This window comes from Protopterus annectens, chromosome 17.part0, assembly GCF_019279795.1.
Source record: "Protopterus annectens isolate FY-2018-M chromosome 17.part0, PAN1.0, whole genome shotgun sequence".
Lineage (NCBI taxonomy): Eukaryota > Metazoa > Chordata > Ceratodontiformes > Protopteridae > Protopterus > Protopterus annectens.
In genome coordinates this window covers 543,897,115-543,913,371 of record NC_056751.1, presented here as the reverse complement: position 1 = coordinate 543,913,371, position 16,257 = coordinate 543,897,115, and the positions used below count along the sequence as shown (strand labels likewise).

General features: G+C 38.0%; 1 protein-coding gene across 1 annotated transcript in view; it reads right to left on the bottom strand.

The window, feature by feature from the left end:
* The window catches only part of LOC122791457 (mucin-2-like), a 508,385-nt gene that overhangs the window by 221,551 nt on the left and 270,577 nt on the right, over positions 1-16,257 (bottom strand). The window contains exons 21-22 of the mRNA XM_044059202.1: positions 8,584-8,684; positions 3,625-3,776 (exon numbers count right to left, since the gene is read on the bottom strand). Of these exons, the coding sequence (XP_043915137.1) occupies positions 3,625-3,776; positions 8,584-8,684 (253 nt within the window). The remainder of the gene's footprint in view (positions 1-3,624; positions 3,777-8,583; positions 8,685-16,257) is intronic.

Below are 16,257 nucleotides of genomic sequence, written 5' to 3'. Positions count from 1 at the left end.
ACAATTTCTTCTACCCTTGATAAGTGTAAGCATAGGCCTGGGAGATGAACCATTTACATGATACCTGCGCCCATTAAAGACATAGGTGCCAAACCAGGGATGAATTTCCGGTTTCCAATTCAACTGTCCAAGTTGCACTTGAATTGGGTTAGGGAGGAACTCTCCTTCACATGGATGGGAAGCCTGTTCCATAGACGGGGTAATCTCTGGGATACATACCTTCTGTAGAAGGTCTGTTTATTTTCTGTCTCTAATCACCCTCATTTATGTTTGGCTCAGACCTTGTTTTACACTATACTTAGAAGGTATCCAGCTTCAGCCAGAAAAGTAGCTAAATTGCAGACTTTTGTTCAGGGTTTTCTTTTCTAGTTCAAGAGGAATTGTCAGTTCCCTCCCCCACACTACTGCAGATGTGCTAAAACTCTCACTGCACTGACAGACCCTTGCAGAATCAATTCTTCTTGGACTACAAAAGAAAACCCTGAACAAATGCCTGCAGTTTAGTTACTTTTCTGGCTGTAGCTGGATAAGTTCTAAGTATAGTACCAAACAAGGTCTGAGCCAAACATAAATGAGGGTGATTGGAGACAGAAAACAAGCAGTCCTTTTACAGAAGGTAAAGAAGTTAACAGTGACTCACATAAATCCCATTATATGTCAATGGCATGGGAATTCACAGTTACTTCCTTATGTCTGGCATGAGTCATACAAAGCATTTTGGGAAAGATAAAGGGATGAGGGAGAACAAGATCATGCTGATACATCAAGCCCCATTGGTAGCCATGTTGTGGAAAACAGGATAAAATTACAAATAAAGCACTTAGAGTGATTTTGAAGTGTTAAAATAGGTCAGGAAGCAAACAAAGAGTGATAAAAACAGATTTTTTTAGTTCTAGGGTATAAATGTGTTGCTCTGAAATACTGCTTCAAATCAGTAATTCCAATTGCTGTATTGGTAGAATAAGCTTATCGTATATGACTCTTGCTGTCTCCCCCTCCTTCATCTCTTTATTAATTGCTATCCACGACTTCTCCTCTGGTTGCTAAAAATATGCCTGACCTGTGTATATGACTAAAGGGAATAAAAACATTTTAACTGCTTCTATCTTACTGCCAATATCCATATAACAGAGATTCCATTTTCTCAGTTTTTGTATTATATTTTGTTTAGTCTCCTCCCACATGTCCTGAGGTGCCACACTGGAATAATTTTAATCCATACTCCTAAATACTTCATTTTATCATGTCCCCATAAATACGGATATTGCTGAACCAATTCATGTGTGGCCACATAATTCACAGCTGTTGCTTTTGTTTTAGCTTCATTAATTTTGTATTCCAAAAAGATTTGAAACTGTCTCAGTATGTTCAAAAACCCTTCTGATTTTGTCAGGTATAAAATAATATCATCTGCAAATACAGCCAGCTTTTCCTGACTACCATACCAATTATATTCTTGAATTTCTGAGTCTGTTATTTTCTTGGCCAATGGTTCCAAATATAATGGAAGTAAGAAAAGTGAGAAAAGACTACCCGTCTGTTTCCTCTGCTCAAGAAGAAATGATCAGAGAGGACCCTGCCCACTTTAATTTTCAACTCCGATCTCTCATATACCCTCCTAATCAACCTTATAATTTTATCAGGGAATGCAAATGCTTCAATTGCTCTGCTCATAAAGTCCCAGCTTACTTTGTCAAATGCTTTCTCTGCATCAAGACCCACAAACAACAGTGGTATTTTCTTACATTCTGCTTCCCTCTGGATTGTCAGTGTTCTGTTAATCCTGTCAACTGTTTGTCTCCCCTCCACAATACCACACTGATCCATATCTATCAATTTTGGCATCACATTTGTCATTCTTTTAGCCTTTATAGACATAATCACTTTATAATCATGGTTTAATATTGAAATGGGCCTGTATGATTCTGATTTTTGGGCACCCACCCCAACAGTACCCAATGCTCCCACCCTCAGACACCCATTACACATTTGTTCATCCCAGAGGTGAGAGCTAACTGAACCATTATTTCCCCTGGAAGGCAAAAGCTGGGTTCCAATAATAGTGCAGTATCTATTGAGAGGGTAAAGATTTTTTTTTTAATTTATGTTCCTAACTTCAAAAACCCTACAATGACACTACAAGATTCAGAGCTGTTGCTGTTAGAAAGATCTGTACTGCTGCACATGTCAACATCCTGGATACTGGCATGGGACATCTCTGCATCTACATCCTGGTTACTGGCATGGGACATCTCTGCATCTACATCCTGGTTACTGGAATTGCACATCTGTGCATCTCTGAGCCCATTGCTGTCACTGATATCTCTCTCCTCCTCCTGGAGATGTCACCAGTACAATGAGCCATGGCTATCTACCTCACTCCAGGATGGGTGAGTCTCCATTAGTCAGTTACTGCCACACCTCTCACTCAGTCCCTCCAGTGCCAGTGCTTTTAGTCAAAAATAGGTCACCCCAAAGGGCCAGAGCTGGGGACCTGTTTTTCAGTGGTACTGTGTCTGTCACTGTATGCCCATGGAATACATCCTTAAACTGTATCATGCCAAAATTGTCTTCGGATAACTCCAGAAAGAAAGAAATGTTGTCACGAGTTTCATTACCCAACGAATTACTTCAGTACTGCAACTGTTACAGTTTCATTACCCAAGGAATTACTTCAGTACTGCAACTGTTACAGTTTCATTACCCAAGGAATTACTTCAGTACTGCAACTGTTACAGTTTCATTACCCAAGGAATTACTTCAGTACTGCAACTGTTACAGTTTCATTACCCAAGGAATTACTTCAGTACTGCAACTGTTACAGTTTCATTACCCAAGGAATTACTTCAGTACTGCAACTGTTACAGTTTCATTACCCAAGGAATTACTTCAGTACTGCAACTGTTACAGTTTCATTACCCAAGGAATTACTTCAGTACTGCAACTGTTACTCAGCAACCATTAAATGTTAATGAAACTGAAAGCTGAATGCATGCACTTCTATGAGTGAAGCATACTAGTCTGATGCAAACAATTTCAGAAGCAAATGCTTTTTTTTGAAAATCTAAAGCTTTCTCAAAACAGAAAGTCAGCTCTGGGCACAGCTACCAAGCCCCTCATGTGAGTTTTTGCCTCCTGCACCTTCCTTTAATATACTTACTGACTTCTAAGTTCCCATAAATAGAAATAAGCAGTTGCTAGTTTTAAAGCTAAATAAAATTAAAAAAGAATAAATGTGGGACAAAACAAAAAATAAATAAATAAACACAATTTCAAGTGCAACTTAATAATAATACAGCATACTCTCAGCTTTCCATTTACTATGTACAGGAACAAGAACCCCAACACGAAAATCTTGAGAACTTAAATATATTAACTACATGACTAAACAATAGCAAACAAGGTGAACCTCCATATTAAAATGTTAACAGTCAAGGACATGCAATTTAACTACAAGGCAAGCTAACAAGATAAAAATTTTATGAAAAGTTCACTGAAGTAAACTAATGAAAAATGATTTGATAAAATGAATGTCACTCCCTCACACACGTCTTCACAGAGACCCACACAAACACATCAGTTATTGTCCAGAAAGTGATATTAGAACATGTCCGGTTTGATTACCATGTATTGCATCCGATGTCGACGGTCTCCCCAGGGTTATAAATAATGCCATTGTGTACACAAGAACACTTTTCCTCTGTAATGCATCTACCTTGACCATCAAGAATGAGTCCATTAGGACACACGCAGCCAGATACACACTCTGTACTAAACTGGAAAAGCAAACAAAAAAAAAATTAAACTTTTATTTTTATTTAGGACATACATGAGCTGACTAAAGTTATATTGTCTTCAATGAGTACCATTTACTATTTAAAAAATAATGCCTAAAAAACAACATATAACCATTTCATGATGAAGTATAGTATTATTATTAAGTGTAAATGATCATTCAATGCATTAACTAAACTTTAGGATTAATGTTTTGTAAAGGAAAGGCAGTCTGTTAAGGCAAACCAAGTTACAGAACAGATTTACTCACAGCATACTCTTACTTAACAATGTTTGAGAGAGAATCTTCAAGAAAAGGATGGGAGTAATTTCTGTGAATAAGATGTAATGGCAATAAATTTTAATTACCATCATTGTACCACATAAAAACTGATTTACTGATCTAGTTACATCATTACAAAGTAAAATTAAAATGCACTAGTAAGGGAAAGTACAGAAACTCACTGGAGGAACAAGAAACACACAGAACTCAACTGAAACACGAAGCATAAACATGCTATTAAAAGAACGCTGAAGTAATGTATATAAACAAGTAGTCATACTGTGCATGTCACCTCCCTCAGACTGAGTAAACATTACATTTATTTCTGAAAAGTAAATAAAGAAGAAGAAGAAGATGGGACGGGGCTACCATAAGGGTTGGGGGTTGGCATAATGGGTAAGGTGTTTACCTCACAGACAAGATGAACAGAGCTTGATTCTCACCAAAGGAAATTGGCTGGGCTTAAAATGTCCCAGAAGGGCAGCTAGTCTAGTTCTTATGTATGAACTATGAACAAAAGTAAACAAGTACAATAAACTACACACACACATATACGCACACGCAAATGCATATACAAACATATCTGTTTTTCAAACACCAAGGTCTTTGATGTAACAAAGGCACTACGCACTTTAATTCCTGACAAATATAACTATAACATGGTAGAAATACATGTGGGAGTTAATGACTCAATACATAGAATACTGAGGGATTTGCAAAGGAAGACGTTAGAACTTTCTATGCATGTTACAAATGCAGGTAAATGCTAATTCCTAAGTGGAATCCTTCATTTGCCTTGAGTTATACCTATATACAGAAAAAATATACTTGGCTTCAGTAATTGGTTAAATAGCTCTATATCTACATATAGAAAAATATACCTGGTTTCAATAATTGTTTAAATGGCTTACAGCATTATAGGCAGATCCAGGATGTGTCGGTGATCCAGCTCGCTTTGTGTCCTGCGCTCCTCATTTCGAGGCTTCCACATACTGGCTAAAAGCCTCTGCAGCTCCCTAGTGTCCTTTTTTGGCAGAGTTCCATTGATGGAAATTCTAGTGTAATTAGCATATCTGTCCTGAAATCAGCTGACATGAAGGTGGGTCTCCTGAATGAAGTTTAAAAAATAATTTGTCTGATGTTGAGGCACTCCTGCATGTGAAAAACCTCTACATCTGTGTAGTTACTTAGACTTGGTTTAAATGTAAAGACAGCACTTTTTATATGCTAGGGTTCTGCTTTTCATGCTTTCAAATCCAGTGGTAATTGTGATGGGGTCTCCATATTTATCAAGGAACTTATTACCTTCAGGCAGCTCCACAGGGACTCGCAAACTGAACTCACTGAACTACAGATCACTCTAGAGAGAATTATGTTACAGATCACCTTCCGTGGAGATCATATAAGATTACTCAGTGTTCTAACTGATCTTTCTTTTAGCAAAAACTCCCTTGTTTTGTATGATTTTAATCACCCTTCAATAAACTGGCACACCTATACCTTCGATGCAGGACATGCCCATAAATTTGTAGACTTAACAAACAAATATTTGCTTGATCAGTTGGTAAATAAACCTGTTAAAGACAAAGCATTCTTGATCTGAGTCTTATAAATATAGTTGCTTCTTCCACGACTCCAATGCTATCTCCTTGCTCAGTGAAGTCTGACCACAAACTTGAAACTTTCTCTTTCAAACTCCAAAAAGTTCCTACAACAAACCCTACTGAATTTAAAGGCTGCAAACATGCCAACTGCAGCCTACTCTGTGAAGAAATATCACAATTCACTTTGGGCTGCACCTCTCCTGACCTTAATACAGCAGCAAGCTTCAGTAAGGAATTCTACACCCATTTGGAAAAATGTAGACCTAGTAGTTCCTAACAGAACCAAGAATCACGGAAATTCATCACCGTACTGCTCCACCACCATAAATAAACTATACGACAAAATAAAGACATACCTTAAATGTTTAGCAAATCTAAAACTCCTTATAATTAGGTTAGAAAACTAAAAAAACAATATTATACATTGCCCTGACCTTATTGATATTGATACCTCATGTTTTAATCCAATCAATATGCCAATATCCTTGCAATCAAATTTAGTACCAGCTTCACCCCTGAAATTTTTATTCAAAGTCCTAGACTATCTGAATTATTCCATGGTCCCCCAGTTATCTCTAAAGGTCATTTACTGAAAGTGCTTAACAAGACCAAAAATATTTTCTCCATAGGACCTGATGGTTGCTAATTAATAGTGTTAAACATGTCCTTACAGACACATTTCTCAAAGTGTTTAACTTATATTTAGCTACTGATTTAATCCCTGATGAAAGGAGCACTGCAGTGGAAGTGCCCCTTCATAAAGTTAGCCTTATACCTGACTTGCATAATTGGAAATCTATCAGCCGTACAAGCCTCATCTGAAAAGCAAGAATGTATTATAAGTGAATGCACATGCTGTGATGTTAGTAATCTTATTAGACTTGCCTTCCAGCAATTTGTTTTGTTAACACTGGATTCTGTCTGTTTAGTCTGGTAAATTCCTTTAAAATGGTTATAAAGGCTGTAGATGCCACCATGCAATATGGCACAGCATATGTTGACCTGGCTGAGGCCTTCAACGCCATTCCCTTTGCTGGCATCATACAAAATTTAAGTACTTTAAAAATCACATCATATGTTGTACTATGGATAGCAAAGTGGTTGAAAGACAGAACCCACATGATGCAAGTTGCAGGTCCCTCATCATTAAGTATGAAAGTGACCATCAGTGTACCTCAGGACTTCTTTTGGTATTCACCTACCAGATGTTCGGGAAAAGAGCCAAAAACAATTGTTAACAAAGTTTGCAGATGATTACACATTCAGGGTTGTTGTTAAGAGATCCTATTATATACAAACTGTCTGGAAAGAACAATCCATAGTAAACTACTGGTGTACTAAAAATGGGTTCAAACTAAACGTTAAAAAAGTGTAGTATCATTACTTTTGATAGACAACCCCTCCTCACAACATAATGTATAGACAATACACCACTTCTTCTTCTTCTTCTTCTTCTTCTTCTTCTTCTATTTCTTCTTCTTCTTCTTCTTTCGGCTGCTCCCATTAGGGGTCGCCACAGTGGATCATCTGTTTCCATTTCTTCCTGTCCTCTGCATCTTGCTCTGTCACACCAACAACCTGCATGTCCTCTCTCACCACATCCATAAACCTTATCTTAGGCCTTCCTCTTTTCCTGTTACCTGGCAGCTCCATCCTTAGCATCCTTCTCCCAATATACCCACCATCCCGCCTCAGCATATGACCAAACCAATGGAATCCCGCCTCTTTGGCTTTGTCTCCAAACCGTCCAACTGGAGCTTACCCTCTAATATACTGATTCTTAATCCTATCCATCCTCGTCACACCCATTGCAAATCTTAACATCTTTAACTCTGCCAACTCCAGCTCTGACTCCTGCCTTTTTGTCAATATCACTGTCTCCAACCCATATAACATAACTGGTCTCACTACCCTTTTGTAGACCTTCCCTTTCACTCTTACTGGTACCTGTCTGTTAAAAATCACTCCTGACACTCTTCTTCACCTACTCCACCCTGCCTGCATTCTCTTCTTCACCTCCCTTCCACATTCACCATTACTCTGTACCATACCTCTCAACCTCTTAGATTAAGAAATGTGGACAAAGCCAGAAAAAATGGGGGGACAAAGACCCAAAAATAGGGACAGTTGTTAAATACTGCTCTTACAAACTTAGAAAGTAGATAGAATAACAGGTTTTGCATTTGCATAAATTGTCTAAATGGTATGAAGTCTGAAACTCAAATGTGTGTCATTATTTTCTGACTTATATCTTCAATGATTTGCTAGAAAACCAATATTTTATGAAAAATGGAGCAGAAATATAAGACAAAAATCTGGACATTCTGCGAAAATCTGTATGGTTGAGTGGATAGACAGATAGATAGATAGATAGATAGATAGATAGATAGGTGGAGAGATAGACAGACATACAGACACATATACAGTTTGCATGTATCCCAGGGTGCAGTCCTTGAGATACTCCTCTTTGGCATTTACCTTTTGTATATCAAAACTACATTTAAGGGTTTATGGCTAACCAAGTTTGCAGAGGACTGTAAACTTGTTGCCATCATAAACTCCTCAGAGGACAAGAAAATATCCCCAGCTGGCCTTTCCTAAACAAATTGCTGATGTCCAAACCATGGACTGAAACTAAACACCAAGACATTCATAACTGTATCCTTCTATAAGTATGACTTCCATTGTAACTATCACATTGACAATACACCTCTAAAAGTTGATCCTGTAGTCAGGATTCTAGAAACCTAGGCTGAAAATGACCGGTCTTTAGGCTCACTGACAGAACCCACACTGTAAAAGGTGCAGACTCCAAATCTGACCTCAAAGCAGTGACAGAGAGACAGATAGATACAAGGACAGATAAATGTAATATGTCTAACCTCATCCACCAAGTCCAGTATGTGAAAAAATATTACTTACACATTCCATTGAAAGTGTCTGGCAACTCCTCTGACACTCTGCACCAGTTTTCCCGGAAGTAGCAGTTTTGCAGTCAAAGTAGACCATTGGGGGCTGACATTCTGTAGAATAAAATTATATATCTTATTAGCAGTATTTTAACTATATGCAAGGCAGTTATAGATAAATAAATCTGAATTTGCATACCGTACCATATACCACCTAGTTTGCTAAAATACTACACTTTCTCTCTTAAAATTCCAAAGAGCTCATCTCTTTGCACTGATGTTGAATACTTTGATAGCTACAAGGGGGTATTTGCAGCTAAACTCAAGGTAAAATTTCTGGTAGTGCTTCACAGAAAATGACATTGATCCACAAACAGATTACAGCTCAGTGTAAGTTGTTGTTTCTTATTGTATTTATATTTATTGAGATTTCATTACCAGGCAATTCCAAATGGGTAGGTGCCCAGTTTCAGTGGAGGCCTAGGGAGAAAAGCTGTAATGTATTGCAAAAACAATAATTTTATAATCTTCAAAAATAATACAAAAACATCTACAGTTTAAACAATTATACCAAATCAGACAGAGTGTGACAACACTGGTTGAAAAAAGATACATCTTATATGATGATAATTTCATATTTCAACAAATTTTAGCCAGTTTAAAGAAATTAAAGGTAAATTAATATAACACAAACATGAATTCCATTATGAAATGAGAGAGAAAAAAGGGTTATGGCATATTTAGCTAAAGAGTGTCATGGGAGAGAAATTGATTGAAGTTAGGAAGTGAGTGAAGAAGGGGGAGTAAAGAGGTGTAAGGTATGAATAGGTACTAGTTCATATTTAAGAATATAGTTTACCCTGAGATTGAACAAGAATTCAGATACATTTTGGCTAGGAAGTCTATCAGAATGGTTAGGACTGGAGGTAGGGTATACTGATCTGATGGATATAGGTTATGGAGTTCCAGGCCATCAAAATATATTATTAGTACAGACCATGCACAGCAGATTTGATAGGTTTGTGGACATAGACAAGTATTTATTTATTTTATTTTACATTTGTTGACTGGAATAGTCTGACTGGATACATATCCATTTTCAGCGGAGGCCCGGGGAGAAAAGCTCCAAGATAATAATACACATTGAACATTTAGTAAATGCTAGTTTCAAGCAGATTACAGTCATAAACAATACCAGCATTTAGCACATATAGTACTAACTTATTATAAAACACTTTACAAAACGTAACATTATTTTCAAAGTTATCTATACATAACATTACATTCAGGTTTAAGACACACTGAGCAGCAGTTATACAATTAACCCTTCCTGAAATGGAGTGGTAGAAAGAACTTAGATGTAGTTGAAGCTAAGGCACCTAAGAAATAGAGAGGTCACTTGTCGGGGTTAGTGCAAGGACATAACCAATGAGTTTTGAAGTATTTCTTGAGTTTGTTTTTGAATTGAGTTAGTGAGGGTACTAGAGTCAAGTCAGCTGGGAGTCTGTTCCATATTTTTCCAACAGAGTTGGCAAACAGTGAGTCCCCAGCTGAGTAGTTGGATTTGTATGTTTGAACTAGGAGTCTAGTGGATGATCGCAGTGGCCGGGTGCTGGTGTAGGGGCTGATAATATTTTTTAGTGCAGGTGTATTTTCTGGTTGGGCTTGGCAGTTCAAGCCATCCTAAGCGATTTAGGTTGTGACAGTGGTGTGTCCGGTAGGCTGTGCCAGTAGCATATCTGGCAATGTGGTTATAGCAGGATGATAGTTTATTAAGATCTGTTTTGTTTAGGATGGAGAATAGAGGTGAGGCGTAGAGAAGAGTTGATAGCAGATGGGAACGGGCAATTGCAGTTCTAGCAAGTGGGGTAAGGAAAGGTTTGATTCTGTAAAGAGAGCCAAGTTTTTTATTAATGGTTTTGATAGTTTGATTGATATGCGCATCAAACTTCAGGTTGTTATCAACTATGACACCCAGTAGTTTAGTTTGGGCTTCTGGGGAGATGATAGTGCCATTGTTAGCAGTTATGTTGAAGGATAGCAGGAGGGTCCTGCATGTGGGGGAGAAGAGGAGCAACTTAGTTTTGTTGGGGATTAGGATTAGATGCTGATTGGAGAGCCATGTTTCCACTGTATTGAAGGTATTTTGGGTTAATGTGAATAAAGTAGCTGGTGAGGTGTCAGAACAAATCAAGGTGGAGTCATCCGCATATTGAATGCAGATAGCATCTGGGATGACTGAATGAAGGTCATTGATAAAGATGGAGAAAAGAAGGGGCCCTAATATCAAGCCCTGGGGGACTCCTAATGTGATGGGTAGGCGAGATGATAGCTTGTCCTGCCATAGGACTGCCTGTTGCCTGCTCTGCTGGTAGGACTGAAACCACTGAAGTGCATGGTTCTTTAAGGAGAAGGCCTTCAAGGTATTTATAAGCATTTTGTGGTCAACCATGTAAAAAGCCTTGGATAGATCTAGAAAGAGTGCTGAGGATAGTTTGTTATTATTGTGGTTGTGGTTAATGACATTAGAGAAAGAGAGGAGGGCAGAAGTAGTACTGTGGTGTGGCTTAAAGCCATGCTGAAAGTTGGATAATGACCAAATGGGAACATATTTGAACATAATTTTAACTAGTGCTGGACAAGCAGATAGATGCTGGATAATTTTATTGGTGGTAAGAAGCTACTTATTTGTTAGTTGATGGGGTGGTTCTAATCAATTTAGGCTTTTTAGTGCTATACAGTGGTGGGTTTTGAAAGGGGTATTTACAGCAAATTTAGCCACATTTATTATAGCATTGTTCAGGTTTTACTTTTTGTGAGACTGGACATTAGTAATGATGGGAGCACTATAAAGCAGCAAGAGGAGGAGGTAAGTAGTGCAGGTGTGCCACGCCAGCAAGGGGAGGAGATAAGTAGTGCAGGTGTGCCATGTCAGAAAGAGGAGGAAGTAAGTAGTGCAAGTGTGCCATGTCAGCAAGGGGAGGAGGTAAGTAGTGCAGGTGTGCCATGTCAGCAAGGGGAGGAGGTAAGTAGTGCAAGAGAGCCACGTTAGCAAGGGGAGGATGTACATAGTGCAAATGTGGCACATCAGCAAGGGGAGGAGGTAAGTAGTGCAAGTGGATGTGTGGAGGGTGTTGGTGAAAATGTTAAAGACAGGGGACCAAGGACAGAGCCTTGTGGTACACCACTGATGACTAGGAGGTATCAGGAGTGGGTGCAGGGCCATTTTGTCTTAAGATTTTCTGTATCTGGCTCATATTATCAGTTCTCTGTTTTATACTTTAGACTATGTATGGCTCCAAGGGTATTTACACATTGGCTGGCTTCAGTAATTGTTTATTGCAGACTTCAAGGCATTCACATTTTCCCATATTTGGATGATTGTCTATTACTTGCAGACTGTTTTTCAGTTATCAAGAGTCATTAGCAAGTGCTTAGTTTTCTATTTATTCTGGGTTTTCAAGTGAACTTAAAGAAATCTTCTTTTATCCCTTCTCAAGGAATTCTTAGCTGAGAATGATTCTACCCTGGGAGGAGCTTTTCTTCCTCTATACAAAGTTGAGATGTTCCAAACAGTCTTACTGAGATTTTCCAGTCAAAACTAGGTATCTGCCAGAGAATTTCTTAGAATTCTGGGCTACGTGGCTTCCATGATTCTCATGATTCACTTGGCCAGACATCACATGAGAAAAATCTAGTGGTATTTCAAGTCAATCTGGACTCAACTTCTACATTCTTTTTCTTTTCGGATACCTGTTTTTAGGGGGATTTGTAAAGAAGGTTCTGTGTTAGATAGACTAGATCCCTCACAATACAGGTGTACCATTTTCCCTTCCATCTCCTCTGCTGTCTGTCACAACAGATGCCTTACAGCTGGCAAGGGGTGTGGTTTCCAAATGTTAAAAAATGCAAGGTCTGTGGAACAAACAACAGACAAAAGCACATAAATGTGAGAAAGATTATGGTAGTGATAAATGATTTGAATGCCCTAAATCACCCATGGTCTCCAGGACCTCTGCAAGTTTACAATGGCAATGCCACACTGATATGATACACAGAGGGGCATCAGATCCTACCCCCTTTGTAGGATTGCTATGGTAATCTGGGAGGTAGCAACTCAGCTCAGTTTGACTCTTCAGGCTTCATACATTCCATTAGAGCAAAATGTGGTAGCAGACAAGCTAAGCAGGATGAAGACAGACCACCAAAAATAGAAACTTCATCCTGGAGTTTTCCTAGAATCGATCCAACTGTAGGGAACAGCTCAAGTCCATTTGCTTGCCATTTCTCAGAACAAAACTCATAACTAAAAAAAATTGCTCCAGAATTTTGTGCAGTCAAACCTGGAAGACAATAGACAAATACCTTCTTATTCTCATGGACAGAAATGCTCCTGTATGCTTTTTCCACCCTTTTCACTTATATTCGGGGCTCAAAAGACTCCCCAAGGACTGTGGTGGTGACTCCCTTTTTGCCCATTCAACAGTGGCTCTTTCTTTTATTTTGAACTTGCCAAGGGCAATTACCACAGGCTTCCCCAGAAACTGGAGTTACTCAAACAAGACAGGGGTTGTTTGATACACCCAAGTGTTCTGACAGCCTGGATGATAGAACTTTAATACCTTTTAGACGCATTTTGTTTTTGAGGATGTTCGATGGGTATTAAAGGAGATTAAAGACCCTGCTACAAGAAAATGATATATGCTAAAGTAGAAATGATTTTCTAGTGGGTGCCATTCCATGAACCAGAACTCTTTGGACCCAGATGCCTCTGGTTTATGATTATTTGTGTGAGTTAATGTCCTTTGGCCTTTCTTATTCCTCTTCCAAGTTCATTTGTTGGTCAATTCTGCTTATCTACCCTTGTATACCATCTCTTTCCTCCTCTGTCCAAGATAAGCAGTTTGTGAAAGAGGTTTTACACATCTGTTCACATAGAAAATAGGTGTCTCATCCTCCTCCTCCTCCTTGAGAGTGTAACTTTATGCCTGAAAAACGTAATCTTCCGGAAGAAGCAGCTCATTGGGCTGATTTGAGGTTCTTAGCATGGACGACTGCTTTACTCATTGTTCTGACTTCTGCTGGGAGAATATCATTGCTACAAGTCTTAGACTGTGTCTGTACTATCTCATTTTCCACAAGGACAGGTTTCTTTGAGAACAAATCCTTATTTTATATTTAAAGTGGTCTCAGAGTTTATCTTGAGCCAGTCTATTAATCTTCCTGTTTTTTTACCTGACGTCCAAAACAAGGGAGAAAACATTCTTCATACTCTACATGTCCACAGGTAACTGAATACTATCTAGACAAAACACAGTCCTTCAGGAAAGCTATTCAGCTATTTATCTTTTTTGATGGTAATAGGAAATGACAACCAGTGTTAAAACAGATCATTTCTAGATGATTGTTTCATGCTTTTTTTTTCTTTTGCTATTCTCTTCATAATAAGCTACTTCTAGGCAGGGTTAGCGCTCATTCCATCAGAGATTTGCCTTCTTTCGTGTCTTTCTGGAAAGGGGTGGATGCCAGAAGTATTCTACAGGCAGCAAGTTGGTCCTCTGTGCATACTTTTGCAAAGCACTGCAAAATTAATTCCTTTTCCACATCCAGAAAAGACATTGCTGTGATCATTTTTCAGGGGCTCTGTGATTCTTATTTTTTTTTTCCGTTCTTAGTTTCTAACTAGGTCAACTCAATTAGCTGAGGCTACTACAACAGCGACCTTATGTTGAACATAATACAGTTGTGTAAGTAAACCTACCATAACAGTAGGTGTCTGAATGATCAGTGTTGCAATAGCTACTCCCTCCCTCCTGCACCCTTCTTTTGCTGTGTTTTTATATTGCCAGGGTGTGCATGTATATCCCCTTGTGTATATAAGTACTCTTGTGTTGCATTTTTCCTTTCAGGGCTATTATCTCCCTTCCTGGGAGAAGGAAGCTCTGAGGCTTATTGCGCACTGATTGTGTTTTTATATGGAACGCTCATGTTCCTGATGGTAATAGCTTGTCAGGGGTGCCTCAAAGCTTTGAAAAGCTGTCTGGCAACAGATGTAGGACACAAATAGCTTAGGCTACTGCAGCAGTGCTCTATTAAAACATCTGCAGTTATGGAAAGATTATTTACACGATAGTACTTTCCTGAAAATTAATATTTATTTCTTTGGTAATGGTGCCTATCCATTGTAGCTTCTATCTTCTCCCTCTTCTTCATCTACCTTTGATCTTTTTCAGCATTGGTGTTTTCTCTAGTGAATCCTGTCTATGCATTATGTGGCCAAAGTATTTGATTTTTAGTTTTACTATCAAGCTTTTCAGTCAACAGTCTGGGTTTATTTTATTAAGTACTAACTGATTTGAACTTCTTGTAGTCCAAGGAATTCTCTAAAGTTTTCTCCAACACCACAGTTCAAAAGCATCAGTTTTCAACCTCCTAGTCTAACTTACAGTTTAACTCTCATATGCATATGCTGTTACTGGAAAAAACATAGCACTAACTATGTAAATATTTGCTGACAATGCAATGTCTTTGCTCTATAAATTCTTATGAAGATTTGCTTTCAAAAGCAAATACTTTTAAATTTTATGGCTGCAATTACCCAGAAAACTTAAATCTGTCACTGCCTCCTCTTCTTCTTCATCTATTTTTGAAGATCTAATAGGACTAGATAACATAATGTTATATATTTATGCATATATATATATATATATATATATATATATATATATATATATATATATATATATATGTATAGTTATATATCTATACTGTACATTCATCAGAGGTGTACCATATGCATACTTACATTTCTTAATATTTCTCCCAGCAATTTTGATTCCAACATCTGATTAATCTAACACAACAGTACATATGGCATATGAGATGATTTTGTGCACAATTTAAATAAATAATGTTATGTGATGACTATTGTTTTATGCAAAATGACTGTAAATTAGTTTTTAGATTGTATGGGTTTTAGGTTCATAGGTAGATTCTAGACAAGTGGTCATGAAGACCATATAGTAGCCAGAGGTTTACTGTGGTTCAGTTTTGCTCACTGTCTCTACAAAGAGAGCTGTACAAGTTATCCCAGGGATAAATTTATAAAACCCATCCAATTATCAAGACTGACCTAAAAGTGACCAGGGTAGCACTGTGTGTGACATGTAGGGAAATAATTGTATCAAGAGCTGTTTTGGCATAATCTTCTAGTTATTTATTTATTTGTGTATTGATGGAGATTAATGTCCTTGGTGTTGTTTGAGGAGATATCAGCTTTATGAAGGTGAAGAAAGTTGGGAAGGGATGTTTCACTGCATGGATGGCTAAACATCAGTCACCATGAAGATCTCATTAGGAGACAAAGCACAGGGAAAGGACAAGAGAGTCTCTCTGCATAGTTAAGTGATTTAATTCATGTGATTTTCTTAGTCAAAAGTCTTTGAGATGTTGCACACCGGGTTACATATTTAGAGAGATATATACTGAAGGAACCAAGTATTCAATAATAGATCTGATATAGGATGAGTAGAGTAGAACAATGACTTTTTTATCTAGATGAAATGCCTTTGGATATAAGCAGGGCTGAACAGAATGATTTGCAGATTATAATGGAGACCTGATGGTGAAATGATAGTGTGGTGTTAATGTAACTATCCAGGTCTTTAATAATTATGCTAGTTTGGAC